At 36.5% G+C, this 16126-nt stretch overlaps 1 protein-coding gene across 3 annotated transcripts in view; it reads left to right on the top strand.

The window, feature by feature from the left end:
* LOC127850266 (rab-3A-interacting protein-like) overlaps positions 1-16126 on the top strand; it is a 63624-nt gene that overhangs the window by 28847 nt on the left and 18651 nt on the right. For all 3 annotated transcript variants that reach the window (XM_052383156.1, XM_052383157.1, XM_052383158.1), the window contains 4 exons: positions 3593-3770; positions 4807-4902; positions 9613-9690; positions 14134-14306. In XM_052383156.1, the coding sequence (XP_052239116.1) occupies positions 3593-3770; positions 4807-4902; positions 9613-9690; positions 14134-14306 (525 nt within the window). The remainder of the gene's footprint in view (positions 1-3592; positions 3771-4806; positions 4903-9612; positions 9691-14133; positions 14307-16126) is intronic.

The raw sequence follows: 16126 nt of genomic DNA, 5'->3' as shown, positions 1-16126 counted from the left end.
AAAAAGTGCGCCTTATACACAACTTTTTACGGTAAATTTAATTGATGTTATTGACATTTAAAAAACAGATGACAATTGACTGTTTTTAAATGAAACTTTAATTAAGAATACACTTTTAAATTGTAAACAGTAATACTTTGTAATGGCCAATTAAATATTAGGGCATCAGCATTTTATTGTCAAGCAATGCACGGTTTGTTCTTCTGCTGACCGTAATTTAAGTGCTTGACAAAATTCTATGTACACTATATTTTTATACTATGTACACTATATTTTTATACTATGTACACTATATTTTTATACTATGTACACTATATTTTAAATACATTCATTTAAGCTCTTAATTTTCACTATTCAAAGTATGTAAGTTAATTAAGCTTATTTATTATTTCCCTACTAAATTATTGGTCACAGTGCTTTCCCATACATCATAGTAAGGTACTGTGAATGGGGATAATCTTGCAACACAGTGAGAAACACCATACCATAATACTGGCAGAATTATCCTAATTGCATGTTTAGGTTCCCTTTCTCACAAGGCCATTTCAAACAAGATTTTAAAGCTCCCACCCTGCATACTTTCTCACTTATAGATTAATGTTTTTACAGCTTCTATTTAACTGAGTTTTCCATCCATTAAGTTTATAAAGCCAGAATGGCATTTGAAACAGTGGTGAACTTTTTCATTGCATTATTGCTGTATGATAAATTTCACCTGAAATTGCTCACTCCCAAGATTTGAGTGGGGTACATGAGCATTTTTTTGGTTGTGGAGTGGGGGTTGTTTATTTAGGAATTTGCAGCTCCCCATTGACAGTGCTTGTTTATATTTATGTGCCCCTTCGAAGAAGAGAGGGTATATTGCTTTGCTCATGTCGGTCTGTTGGTCGGTCGGTCTGTCTGTCGGTCGGTCCGTCCACCAGGTGGTTGTCAGACGATAACTCAAGAACGCTTAGGCCTAGGATCATGAAACTTCATAGGTACATTGATCATGACTCACAGATGACCCCTATTGATTTTGAGGTCACTAGGTCAAAGGTCAAGGTCACTGTGATCCGAAATAGTAAAATGGTTTCCGGATGATAATTCAAGAACGCTTATGCCTAGGATCATGAAACTTCATAGGTAGATTGATCATGACTAGCAGATGACCCCTATTGATTTTCAGGTCACTAGGTCAAAGGTCAAGGTCACGGTGACCCGAAATAGTAAAATGGTTTCCGGATGATAATTCAAGAACCCTTATGCCTAGGATCATGAAACTTGATAGGTAGATTGATCATGACTAGCAGATGACCCCTATTGATTTTCAGGTCACTAGGTCAAAGGTCAAGGTCACGGTGACCCGAAATAGTAAAATGGTTTCCGGATGATAACTCAAGAACGCTTATGCCTTGGATCATGAAACTTGATAGGTACATTGATCATGACTGGCAGATGACCCCTATTGATTTTCAGGTCACAAGGTCAAAGGTCAAGGTCACAGTGACCCGAAATAGTAAAATGGTTTCCTGATGATAATTCAGGAAAGCTTATGGCTAGGATCATGAAACTTCATAGGTACATTGATCATGACTCGCAGATGACCCCTATTGATTTTCAGGTCACTAGGTCAAAGGTCAAGGTCACAGTGACAAAAAACATATTTACAAAATGGCTGTCACTACAACTTAGAGCCCATATGGGGGGCATGCATGTTTTACAAACAGCCCTTGTTATTAAAAAAGATAGGGGGAGTAACTGGTATAATAATGCGGCAAATATTGTAAGTTTCAAGTCCAAGAAAGTTTGTTTGTGTATTCTTTGATTAATAGTCTTAAAATGAGGACATTTGTCTAAAGATATTAACTTGTAAATATACCTGTAGAATTAACTAAAAAGTGGCCGATTTTTTTAGGTACAATTGATCTTCAAAAAATGAAAGTTTATATGTCATCAATTTCTGTTCATAAAAGTTACATACACTGCTCCAATTCTATCAAAATTTTCAGGTTAGGTGAGTTTCGAACCCAGGATAATATATGTGAAATTTAGTTTCAACCTGTTGCCTTAAACAAAGGATTTTTTTGAAAAATAACCCCAAAAGTGGCCGGAATTAAGTACACAAGCAGTACGTTAATTCTGAGCAACAGAAAATTGACCATGTTTTGACCATGGTAAAATCACAGTTGACCATGGTCACAACAAATGAATTTTTATGACCTTGGTCAACTGTGTTTAAATTTGACCATGGTCAATTCACTGTCAAACCATGGTCATAAATATCATGGTCGCATCTTCTGAAATTATCACGGACAACCATGTTTTGACCATGGTCAAACATGGATCATGGATATCTTTTCACAGGGGAATCATAAAAGAAACAATCATTATAGCTTTTTACAATTGTTATATGAATTAAAGATAATATAATTATGTCCAACTTATTTTAAATAGTGTGTGCATCTTTTTATGTTATTTGTTATTAGATCGAAAGTGCAATTACAGTTTACTATGATCTAGGCATCATTGTAGAAATATTATTTTCAATTAAATTAAATGAAGTTATAGTTTACACTTATTTACAGTATTCCTAAATATGAAATCATTCAAAATTGGAAAGTTTTGAGAAACTTTGCATGAACCTGGTATTCATGTATTTATTCTTGTAATTTTTTTAGATTATTAGTGGTGTATTGATTCTTATCAATTATTCTTTGAATTTAGAGTCTGACTTGTGTATGAAAGGATGGTCTCTTTTAAGAAAATATTTAATATTCAATAACTGGAAAACCATAACCACAGACCATGACAATTGTATCTCTTAAAGTATACATTCGAAATAAAGGGATAGATAATTATTAATATGGTTTTTATGACAGGTATGATTATTTACAGTTCAGTAGTTCTATTAAGTTACCTTGTCAACACTATAACTGCTTTTATTTTTCTTGGGTTCTCAGTTGAGTTTTTGTAATTATTTTTCAGTCATTTTACAACTGATTCAATGCCCTTTTTCTTTGAAATTTACTGATTTGAAAATTCAAATTGTTGTTTCTGACTCATGGCTAAGATAACAGAAAACAATAACAAATTGGAAACAAATCTTAGTTATAATTTAATATATGAGCCTTATTCTTGGAACACTCAGGGCTTAATCGATGTTTGTAAAGCGTTAAGCGATTTTATGCTCTTGGTAGGGTGGCATATAGCAGTTGAACTGTCCGTCAGTCCGTACATCCTTTTGTCAGTCAGTCTGTCCGTCTTTCCGAAAACATTAGAATTGCCCATAACTTTGCCCATAACTTTTGCAATATTGTAGATAGCAACTTGATATATGGCATGCATGTATATCTCATGGAGCTGCACATTTTGAGTGGTGAAAGGTCAAGGTCATCCTTCAAGGTCAAAGGTCAAATATATGGCTTCAAAGGGGTGCTGTAGGGGGCATTGTGTTTCTGACAAACACATCTCTTGTTTGGTTAAAGGAATCGTCTCTTCTTAACAGGAATCCAGTTTTAAGCGGAAAGACTCTTATCCCTGATTAGTCTGTGCGGACTGCACAGGCATATCTGGGACAACACATTACTCACATGCTTCTTTCATTCTCCAGTGATGGCGAGGTGGATGGTTCGGTGAAACTGCGACGGGAGTCAAGGACGGGTCGTCTACGGCACGCACTCTCGGAGGTTCTACCCGCAGATGACACTCGCAGGCGGAGTCACACAATGACCGAGGCCAAGGAGTACGCATACGGTCGACTGCAAGAGGAGCTAAATATAGCACAGTCGGTATGGAGAATTTTGTGACTTTTTAAATAAGTTTGATAGCGTTGTTAGTATTGTGAGTTGAATCGTGAGAATTGAATCGACTTTTTGTATTGGTATACAAAATAAGCTTAATATATATGGCTTTATCCTTATGAAAATCTGAGGAGCTTAAGTTGGTAGTGTGAATTTTGTAACTTTGTATCCATATGAAAATCTGAGGAGCCTAATATAGTGCAATCGGTTAAGTGAATTTGGTGACTTTGTATCCTTATGAAAATCTGAGGAGCCTTGAATATAGAGAAGTGGGTAGGGAATACTTCTGAATTTTTGCATAGGTATGAAAATCTGGGGTTTATCTGGGACAACAGTTTATTCCCAAGCACTGAGTCCAGTTTTCTAAGAACAAGGCTTATATAATCTTATGACTTGAGGAAATTAACATAGGAGCTGTTGACTAAGTCAGATACTCTGTGTTCTGGTTTCCAATACTCTGTGTTCTGGCTTCAATACTCTGTGTTCTGGTTTCCAATACTCTGTGTTCTGGTTTCCAATACTCTGTGTTCTGATTTCAATACTCTGTGTTCTGGCTTCCAATACTCTGTGCTCTGGTTTGGCAATAATCTTATTCTGATTTCCAATACTTTGATTTCTGGTTTACCAATACTCTGTGTTCTGGTAAATAATTATCTGTGCTATTGTTAACCAATTCATGTACTCTGTTTCTGGTTACCAATATATGTGTTCTGGATAACCAATACTCTGTGTTCAAAATTACCAATATTTTGTGTTCTGGTTTGCCAATACTCAGTGTTCTGGTTGACAAAATTTAATAGTCTGTGTTCTGGTTTTCCAATATTCTGTGTTCTGGTTTCCAATACTCTGTTTTCTGGTTTACCAACACTCTGTTTTCTGGTTTACTAATCATCTGTGTTCTAGTTTACCAAAGCTCTGTGTTCTGGTTTACCAATAGTTTGTGTTCTGGTTTACCAATGCTCTGTGTTTTGGTTAACCAATGCTCTGTGTTTTGCATAAGCAATGCTCTGTGTTCTGGTTTCAGGAGCTCAAGTTGAAGGATGAAGAGTGTGCCAAGCTGCTGAAAGTTAGAGACCAGATTGGAGAAGAGTTGGAGGAACTCACTGCCTGTCTCTTTGAGGTGAAAATGCACTGTGTTGCTGATCTGTTAAAATTGCAATGTGATCGGAAAAGTGGGCTTAAAGTGTGTAAAGTGTCGTACCAGATAAGCTTGTGCAGTCCGCACAGACTAATCAGGAACAACACTTTTCGCCTAAGCTGGATTTTGGTTTCAAAGAGACTGCGTATAAACCCGAAATTTTGTAAAAGCAGAAAGTGACGTCCGTGATAAGCTTGTATGGACTGCACATTCTAATCATTGTTAACACTTTTTCGCACATGCATGAAGCCAAATTTTCTCAGCTCAAGTGCACTATGTCTTACATGAGGTTACACTGCACTGAATGTTTGAGGTTATAGCTTGAAGAGGGGTTTGAGTAACTCACTGCCAGTCTTTGTGATGTGCACTGGGTTGTACACGAAGATATAATTAATTATGTTATTTTCCTTGTTTGCATAGAGGTTATGCTGCACTATTTGTGAAAGACAAAAAACAAGCTAGCGGAGATTTTGAAAGAGCTCATCCCTCGTCTCTTTGAGATGTACAGTGAAATGTTATTGAGTATAGTCCTAACAAGACTTGTTATTTGTGTTATAGGAGAAAGTTCAAGAACGTTACTTAAATATCCAAATGTTAATACAAATATAAAAAAATGCTTTATATTTCTTGTGTTTGTGTACGTTGTGAACACTTTGTTACCATGCCAAACCCATCCACCTGGTGACGTTTTGCCCAGTGAGAAGATACTCTAACTTAATGAAATTTTTGTAATATTTCTTGGTCATTATCAAATGTGTCAATATGGGCTTAAACAAAGCAAACTATAGCAAAGGCTAATCAATGATGACACTTTGCTCCTAAATTTGATGAACAAAAAAACCATAAAAGCGGAAAGTGTCATCCCTGATTAGCCTTTGTGGACTGCACAGGCTTATCTGGGACGACACTTTACGTACATGCATTAAACCCCTTTTTCACTTAGCAAGGCCAATATATATATAAATAAGCATAAGTTTGGTTTTGTTTGCAAGGAATTCCTAGCTGTATGTTTTGGTTCATATTGACTATGACTACAAATTTAATTAATCATTTGTTAGTACCATGAAGGGAATGGTGCATCCGTGAATGAGCTTAACTTGTCAGCTGTATTATAATAAATGTAATGACAATTTGTTTGCTTATTTGCATTACAATTTTGAAGCAAGAATATCCTGTATTCAAATTAACACATTTGCATGCAATTTGCATACCGGTAGGTAATGTAAAGGTCATCATTATGGGCCGAATTTCAAAGTGTTCGATATAATTTTGCATGATCATTGAGTGTTCGTAAGGTGGGAGAATATGTGTTGCAAGAGTCCTTCACCACTTAATAGATATGTATTTTCACGCATTTGTAGTCCCTTAAAAATTTATATTTAATTTAAGACCTTTCTTACTTATATGTAAATTCAAGTTTTAAAGGCTTCATTTCCTACCCTTAGATAATGATGAGCAGCAAACAGCATAAAACCTGAACAGACTGCGAGTTACGCGCAGGCTGTTCTGGTTTTATGCTGTTTGCACATAGCCATTTTCACTTTGCTTATAAGTGCTTATAAGTGGGAAAGAGGTAAAAACATTATTTGAACCACATCACATGGTATGAGGGCTTGCAAAACCATCAACAGCTTTTATCTTATTGTTCTTAAAAATAAACCTTTTTTTTTTATTGTGGAAATTTTTTATGTGGAAAGTGTCACAGGCAGTGTAAAAGTTATTGTTCAAAATGGCATGAAAAATCATAATTAGGTTTAAATATATGTAAGATAATAAGAAGAGCAATTGTGTGAATAAAATGAATTTTTGCTACATAAAAAAATAATGGCATGTGTAGGTTACATAAGCATAAGTGGTTGTGATCACCCTATGTCCAACGTTGCACAGTGTGAGTCGTTTAACTTAACATCGAGCTTCCAATTGCTAGAAGCCATATTTAATATTATCTAATAACAAAGTCATCAGGTCAAACCCTTGAAAAAACACTTTTTACTATAAAATCCGAATTAATAATTTAATCGTATCAAATTAAACTTTTTAATTTTATTTAACCGGTACAATGTCCAGGCTGAGTTCGTGTCTGGGTAATGTGCATCCACAAACCACTTTGCCATGTCAAATCTTACAAAAAAATGGTTTAACCTCTCCAAAGACAAATGTAATTTAGATAGCATACTTCTCTCTTAATTTTGACTACCTGTACATCTCACATTTAATTTTGTAAGTGTTTTTGTGCAAAAGACCTTCATAACAATATGATAAGTATTTATTTTTTCTACAAATTAATATTAAGAGTGGATTTTGTGGTTAAGTCAAATGATTATCGGACCTTATTACAATATTATTATTAAATAATTACAACATAAAGTTGTTTTATACAAAAAGCTTATTAAAAATCTGCTGTGGAGAGGTAAGTTGTTTTTATACAGTTAATGCTATTGTACAATAATGCGAGTCGTTATTTGATAAAATGTTCTAGATATAAGGGCAGTTGACAGAGGATTTAACATAGTGGCCTGTTTATCCATTTGTTTGACATTTTTGTAAATGTTCTAGATGTAAGGGGCGTTGACTGCTGTAGCACAGTAACCTGTTAATGCATATATAATAAATTGTCGGAGCATTTGTGTGTTGCTTTTGTCCTAGAAAGGTGAGACGAAAAACATGAAAGTTAAAATATGTTTAAGAGATGCATCACATTTCAATGTCATGCTTATCTGAATTAGTTATTGTTTGTACATGTTACATACAAAAAACATAATAATATTTGAATGGGTCTTGGAATACCAAACTCTGTGTACGTAAAGTGTTTTCCTAGAAAAGCCTATGCAGCCTATGCATGCAGTCCCTAATTAGGGACAATACTTTTCACTTTTTGTTAGGTTTAGAAGTCTCTTCTTTGCAAAAATCCAGTCTAGGAAGAAAATGTCGTCCCTGATTAGCCTTTGTAGACTGCACAGGCTCAGCTGGGCCTTTGACAACACTATGCACATGCATTGTGACAAAGCATTCTGCCTAGAGTGGATAACAACACTATGCACATGCATTGTGACAAAGCATTCCGCCTAGAGTGGATAACAACACTATGCACATGCATTGTGACAAAGCATTCCGCCTAGAGTGGATAACAACACTATGCACATGCATTGTGACAAAGCATTCTGCCTAGAGTGGATAACAACACTATGCACATGCATTGTGACAAATCATTCTGCCTAGAGTGGATAACAACACTATGCACATGCATTGTGACAAAGCATTCCGCCTAGAGTGGATAACAACACTATGCACATGCATTGTGACAAAGCATTCCGCCTAGAGTGGATAACAACACTATGCACATGCATTGTGACAAAGCATTCTGCCTAGAGTGGATAACAACACTATGCACATGCATTGTGACAAAGCATTCCGCCTAGAGTGGATAACAACACTATGCACATGCATTGTGACAAAGCATTCCGCCTAGAGTGGATAACAACACTATGCACATGCATTGTGACAAAGCATTCCGCCTAGAGTGGATAACAACACTATGCACATGCATTGTGACAAAGCATTCTGCCTAGAGTGGATAACAACACTATGCACATGCATTGTGACAAAGCATTCCGCCTAGAGTGGATAACAACACTATGCACATGCATTGTGACAAAGCATTCCGCCTAGAGTGGATAACAACACTATGCACATGCATTGTGACAAAGCATTCCGCCTAGAGTGGATAGCAACACTATGCACATGCAATGTGACAAAGCATTCCGCCTAGAGTGGATAACAACACTATGCACATGCAATGTGACAAAGCATTTCGCCTAGAGTGGATTACAACACTATGCACATGCATTGTGACAAAGCATTCCGCCTAGAGTGGATAACAACACTATGCACATGCAATGTGACAAAGCATTCCGCCTAGAGTGGATAACAACACTATGCACATGCATTGTGACAAAGCATTCCGCCTAGAGTGGATAACAACACTATGCACATGCATTGTGACAAAGCATTCCGCCTAGAGTGGATAACAACACTATGCACATGCAATGTGACAAAGCATTCCGCCTAGAGTGGATAACAACACTATGCACATGCAATGTGACAAAGCATTCCGCCTAGAGTGGATAACAACACTATGCACATGCATTGTGACAAAGCATTCCGCCTAGAGTGGATAACAACACTATGCACATGCAATGTGACAAAGCATTCCGCCTAGAGTGGATAACAACACTATGCACATGCATTGTGACAAAGCATTCCGCCTAGAGTGGATAACAACACTATGCACATGCATTGTGACAAAGCATTCCGCCTAGAGTGGATAACAACACTATGCACATGCAATGTGACAAAGCATTCCGCCTAGAGTGGATAACAACACTATGCACATGCAATGTGACAAAGCATTCCGCCTAGAGTGGATAACAACACTATGCACATGCATTGTGACAAAGCATTCCGCCTAGAGTGGATAACAACACTATGCACATGCAATGTGACAAAGCATTCCGCCTAGAGTGGATAACAACACTATGCACATGCAATGTGACAAAGCATTCCGCCTAGAGTGGATTTTCGTTTAGAAGAGGCTTCCTTTAAATGATATTTCCATGAAAGCTGACAGGCAAATGCATTAAGCCCAGTTCTCCCAGAGTGCAGCTTAATGAAGCATGTTTTGCCCTGTTGCAGGAGGCCAATAACATGGTGCAGGATGCAAACATCAAACGCATGCACACCGAGAAACTGCTGCAAGAGGCCAGTCATCAGGTGAGGGGCAATGTGACCCATCTCGTGCTAAAACCCTTACCCCATAGATGCGTATTTTGATGCATTTGTATTCCCTTGGAAAGTTACATTGAATTTAGCTCCCTTTTACTAAATTCATGGTTTAAAGGCTTCATTTCCAACCCTTAGATACTGATGAGCAGCAAACAGCATAAAACCTGAACAGACTGCGAGTTGCTCGCAGGCTGTTCTGGTATTATGCTGGTTGCAATAGCCATTTTCACTTCACTTCACTTCTCATTACCCCTTTTCCACTCACAAGAAAAGTGAAAACCGCTAAATGCAACCAGGATAAAACAAACGGCTTGCGAGTAACGCGCAGTCTGTTCAGGTATAATGCTGTTTGCAGATTATCAGTATCTTAGGGTTGGAAATGTAGCCTTCAAAACTTTAATACAGTAAGAAAGGTATTAAATTTAATTTGATTCTATTTAGGACAACACACGCGTCAAAGTGCATATGTGAGTCATAAAGGGTTGAATAAGTCGTATGCCATATGCGCCATCGGAGCGCCCTCCTTTGTCCAATAATGTGACCATGAAACCTTGCCTGATTACATAGCTGACAGGTTAGCTATTGACCTGACTGTGTGATTTTCAAGGTTTGTATGGAGCTCGGAACTCAAACTCAAACCATTTTTATTTCAGAAAATACAAGCCACTGGCCAAAAAATACACAATATACACAAGCTATATACAATCACATAGATGCCTTGTAACTACTTTTATCCTTATTCATTATACATAACATACAAACTGATGTTGTTTCACAGATAGATATACATATAAATACAAAGCCATAATGAAATAACATTGTTTTGACTTTTGAATTTGAAGCCCAACATTTCCTTCCATGCTGGCTGCATATGGCTTAAGACCTATGTTTGTAGGAGGACAGTCACTAAGGAATTTAACTGGGGAGCTGGATGCGGTGTTGCATTCTTCCGTTCCAGTGCGGGCTCAGCCACTTAAAATGTCATGAGATTATATATACGGGGCATTCTCCTTACCTATTTTTCAATTACAACAGTTGTCTATTACTGGCTTTTTTTTATAAGAAGTCAGTAAACCAACTTACTCAAGCAGTAAAATGTTTTTGGCCTGTCTAAAACAAACCCTGTATTGTCTGTAATGCATCAATCTATCCAAGTAACAGTGGTCCTAGCAGCTGTCATGATGAGTGTATTCACTAGAGCATTGTTAGTGCATGTGATTCAAGGCACAGTATTTAACAATTAATCTAGCTCTGTTTTTTTTTTAAATTTATGTGCATTGTTTTGCAAAGAATTGTTCTCATTTTGCTTGTCTTTATAACAAGTTGACAGTTTTATCATGTTTTACGTTAAAAATACTTTTAATTGATCAGAACGGTGCTAGCCCTAGTATCTGTAGTTTCAAATACCAAAAATAACAGAACTAAACAATATTTTGCTGTACAGTCCAACCTGTCAATAAAGACCACTCAAGGGATTTGGTTGTTGTGGTCTTTGTTCACAGGTGGTCTTTATTCGCAGGGTCGATCGAAACTTTGCAAAATATGCTAGTAGTTTTTTAACAGGTACCTTATCTATGTATGTGCTCTATTGTTTAAATGTTTGAATACTTATGCATGTATGAAGAAATAAAGGATTGAAAACACAGTTTTGATTTACATTTGTATATTTATTACATGTTGTTTTTCTATTCCCTTATGTTTTTATTATTTATTTAATTTATCATATACTGTATAAATAACTATTTACATACATGTACATGTATACGTACATGTACATGTAATTCTACAAAGAACAAAGTACAAAATACACATAACATAGCAAACATGTATACATGAAATACATGAACCACTACTACACAACCAGTAAAGTTGACAATAATGGACAATAAATGACATCTGATATTTATATAAGACTGAGAATCTTAAATACAATGCTGTTTCTTTTTACAAAAGACTCGAGTCAGCCATTGCTAGCCTTAAAGTCCAAATATCCTATCTCACACGCAAACTTCAAGGCTTTCTCCTGGATCATAGGTCCAGACACAGGCTAGAGCCTTGCACTTGCGTCAACAAACCACTTATGCACTAAGTCATTCACTGACGCGAATTCCGACTCATGCTTAGGGCGTTAACTTTCACAGTTTACGTTCTCCTCGAATTCGTCCATAATCTCATGTTTACGCTCTGAAATGCTCTGAATTTGAGTTTTTCCTACACCAAGACCACTAGCCACTCGTCTACAACTGTGTCCTTTACCTAACAAACTAATGACCTTATCGCGTTCTTCCAACGTCAAGAACTTACGCTTGAAAGCCATGATGGTTAACATGAACTGACAATTTACTTTTCTATAATCTATGAACGTCTTATTACGGAGAAATTTAAGAAGAGAATGTCGATCAAAATGTTTGTCTTTAATAAGCATCGTAAATGATATGAAACCGTTAATTTCCTTAATGAGTTTATGAAAGCCCCAATTTGTCTTTGATATTTTCGGCAATTAGTACATTAATCGCGAGTCACTTAAATACAAAGGCAAATGTTTACACTTTTGACAAACTGTCAAATGCATAAAAGAAGCAGGCGACTACCAATTAGCAATGCATGTTAAATAAACAAACAACTGCTATCGAGTGCAATAAACTGTCACTTGCCAATATCTCCATAGCGACCGACGAGTCCACTGGTAAGATGTGTATCACGTGACTACGCAGCGTCCTGGCGGCCAGTTTGTTTTTTGACAGTTGCGAAATCGTTGATTTTTATGATTGCAGTGGTCGTTGTAAGCTATCAAAACGGAGATTTGGGAATGTAAAAGGGTGGTCGTTGGTCTTTGTTCACAGGTGGGCTTTATTCGCAGGCTCAATATATAGTGAAATCGTTCGGGAGGAAATCGGTGTGGTCGTTATTGACTGTTGGTCGCTATTAACAGGCGGTCGCTCGGGCAGGTTGGACTGTATACATGCTCAACCATTGGTTACATACTAACATAACCGGACATGATAATCCGCAATAAATATGGAGACTTCATGTACATTTCCAGTTTCTAAGCCATTTGTTGTGTTGCCATTGGTTAATTGATAATTTTATTGCTGTCTTACTTAATTCTCTGGCTATTTGTGTCATTAAAGGTATTAAACATTTACATTTTAAAGCAATACAATATTGCTTGATAATTAATATTGGTTACCTTTATAAAAGGGACACAGTTTTGTAAATTGGCAATTAATTTTTTTTGTCATATATTAAAAAAAAAGAACATATGCATTATTATTGAGCAAGCAAATTAACTACTACTGTATAAATCAAGAAAAGTATTTAAAATATTGGCTCATTTACAGATAAACATCATTCAATATTGGTAAACTAATAAAGCACTTGTAAAGTTTTTCTAGATAATTTGGGAAATAAGTAGGGTAGTGACATAGCTGTTATGTTTCCCGAAACACAATGAAAAGCTGGGTAGCGCACTGGCTTTTGCGTCCAGAGGACACTGGTCTATATCTTGGGCATAGCAATATTTTTTATTTAACTGTTTTCTTGCATTAAAATCAGTTAAGACTTTTAAACGCATTATCGATTTGTAAGAAAACATATTCAATGACATATTTTTAATTAATGCAAATCTGTTAACAAGTCCCTTTAAGCATTTTTATTGCCCCATGTTAGGGGTGGCATATAGCAGTCGCACTGTTTGTTCTTCCCTCTATCTGTCTGTCTGTCTGTCTGTCTGTCTGTCTGTCTGTCCGGCATTCCGTTTTCCAGAGGGTTTATATGCAACAGTTTCAGATATTGAGCTGATGTTTTGGTATGTGAGTCTACCTACATTACCTACAGATGAAGTGTGAAATTCGTTCTGGTCCTTCAATTTTTGGCAAAGTTATGGGCCTTGGACTTCTCTAAAATAGCTGGGTTGTGGCTTAAAAGTGCAGTGGGGTCTTTTTTGCTTTTATGGCATCATGAGTAACCCCCGGTGTGTTTCAATGGCGACCAGGTGAAGGTGCTGCAGGCGGAGGTGGTTGCCATGCAGCAGCTGGTTCTCACATTGACCCCCAGCCTGCCCAACATATGAATTTAAATCAATTTATAAGATATTAATTTGTATCATCCAATAAGAATTATTTATGTTATTATACTTTTTAATCGAAAATGAGCTTTTGTTTACATGACACTGTACAAACAACTGGGTGGGGTAACAACCTAGCAATACTAACAATTTTTAAACAATCTTAAAAGTGGTCACCTTAGAACATTGGTCACCTATCCACAATGGTCACTTTGGCCATTTCTTTTGACTGACCACTGTTCTCTGTATACGGATACTAGTATGTCTTTAAAATTTAATATGCCTACTTCATATTACAGGCCTTATCTATTTCTTTTGTTGCTTTGGGGTTATTGATAATTATTGATAATTTTGTTGGCCCACAGGTGGAGGTGTTGCAGGCCGAGGTGGTAGCTCTCAAGCAGCTGGTTCTCACATCGACTCCCAGCTCGCCCAACAAGCACCTGCACCCCCAGATAGCCAACGGGGAACCGGGTTCCAAGGACAAGAAAGAGAAGAAGGACAAGGGGCTCAAGCCGTTCTGGAAAACTCACCGCAGGTCTGTGGAGGAATCAATCTCATTGATCCCTTTTTTCTCTCAGAAGAAAAGGGCTATATGCACTTAGAATAACACCAGAACAGAAAATCCTGTCTAGGCAGAAAGTGTTGTCCCTGATAAGACTGCACAGACTAATCCGGGAAGGCACTTTACACACATAGATTAAGCCCCGTTTACTCACCACAGGTCTATATCATTTATCTCTGTTTACTCACCACAGGTCTATATCATTTATCTCTGTTTACTCACCACAGGTCTATATCATTTATCTCTTTCCTATTTAGAAGCAAAATGAAAATGGTTATATGCAACCAGCATAAAATGCACAACAGCCTGAGAGTAATGCACAGTGTGTTCAGGTTTTATGCTGTTTGCTACTCATCAGTTTCAACAAAAAGGGGCTCAAGAAAAAGTCTACACAGGCTAGTCAGGGATGACACCTATTTTATGGTAATTTTCGTATTAAGGAAGTTTCTTCTGGTGCAAAGTGTCGTCCTTGATTGCCCTCTGGGAAAACATTTAACCCACATGTATTAGGCTCCATGTTATGACTGCAGGGCGATGCAGAAATCAATCTCATTTATCCATTTCTTGACTAAAAGCAAAGTGAAAATGGACATGTGGAGCCAGCATAAAACCTTTACAGCTTGCGAATAACTTGCAATCTGTTCAGGTTTTATGTTGCTTGCTGCTCATCAGACCCTAGTGCTGGAAATGAAGCCTTTACAACATGAATCTAGTAAGAAAGGTCTTCCATTAAATTTGAATATAAAGGGACTGCAAACCTGGAAAAGTGTGGATCAAAGTGGTTTTTGGTGAAATCCATATGTGAGTTCCATTTTGTTATTTTTGTCTACTGCTGGTATAGAAGTGCATGCTCGATATGATTTAATGAGATTGTTGAGGAATCTGCATTGTTTTCTGGTAATTTTGTTTTTTAATAGGTGATATTTATTTATTTTGGGTTTAATATTAATTTAAATCAACCAGTCATCTTCGAAACATTTTAATTTTTAAGAGTGAATATATTTTCTATGACCATTATTGAAACTGAAAGACATAAAAAATTAAATTTTCTTAACATTTTAAATAGGTTCATGTATAGAAAAAAATTGTGGAAGATTATTTATTTGAAATTGCGTCACAGTTGTAAACTATCAGGCAATTGGAAATAACTCTTACTGAGATGGCTAAATTTTTGTTTTAGAGTCATCTCCCCTGTTATTGATGGCAGGCGTGCAATTTAACCCTTTCCTAGATAAGAAGCGAAGTGAAAATGGCTTTTGTAATCAGCATAAAACCAGAACAGCCTGAGAGTAACTCGCAGTCTGTTCAGGTTTTATGCTGTTTGCTGCTCATCAGTATCTAAGGGTTAGTATTGAAGCCTTTAAAACTTGAATCTAGTTAGAAAGGTCTTCAATTAAATTTAAACTTCTAAGGGACCACACATACGTCAAAAAGCATATTTAAGTGGTAAAGTGATTAAATATGTAAAAGTAATAGTCACCTATTAAAGCAATATTTATATTAAATAATTATGATATAAGTATTTTCATGATGACAATGGAGCAGTATGTGGCAGTAAAAGGAGATTTTTTGTACATTTAGTAAAATAATTAATTTATAAATTTTATTATGAACCTTATATGTAATTTACATGTAATATCCCTTTCCCACTCAGAAGCAAAGTGAAAATGAAATGGCTATGTGCAAACAGCAAAAAACCAGAAAAGCCTGCGATAACTTACTGTTTAGGTTTTATGCTGTTTGCTGCTCATCAGTATCTAAGGGTTAGAAATGAATTCTTAAAAATTTGAATT

Source organism: Dreissena polymorpha, chromosome 11 (genome assembly GCF_020536995.1).
Source record: "Dreissena polymorpha isolate Duluth1 chromosome 11, UMN_Dpol_1.0, whole genome shotgun sequence".
Classification (NCBI taxonomy): Eukaryota; Metazoa; Mollusca; class Bivalvia; order Myida; family Dreissenidae; genus Dreissena; species Dreissena polymorpha.
The sequence above is the reverse complement of the archived record's forward strand: the minus strand, read 5'-3'. Positions and strand labels throughout refer to the sequence as shown.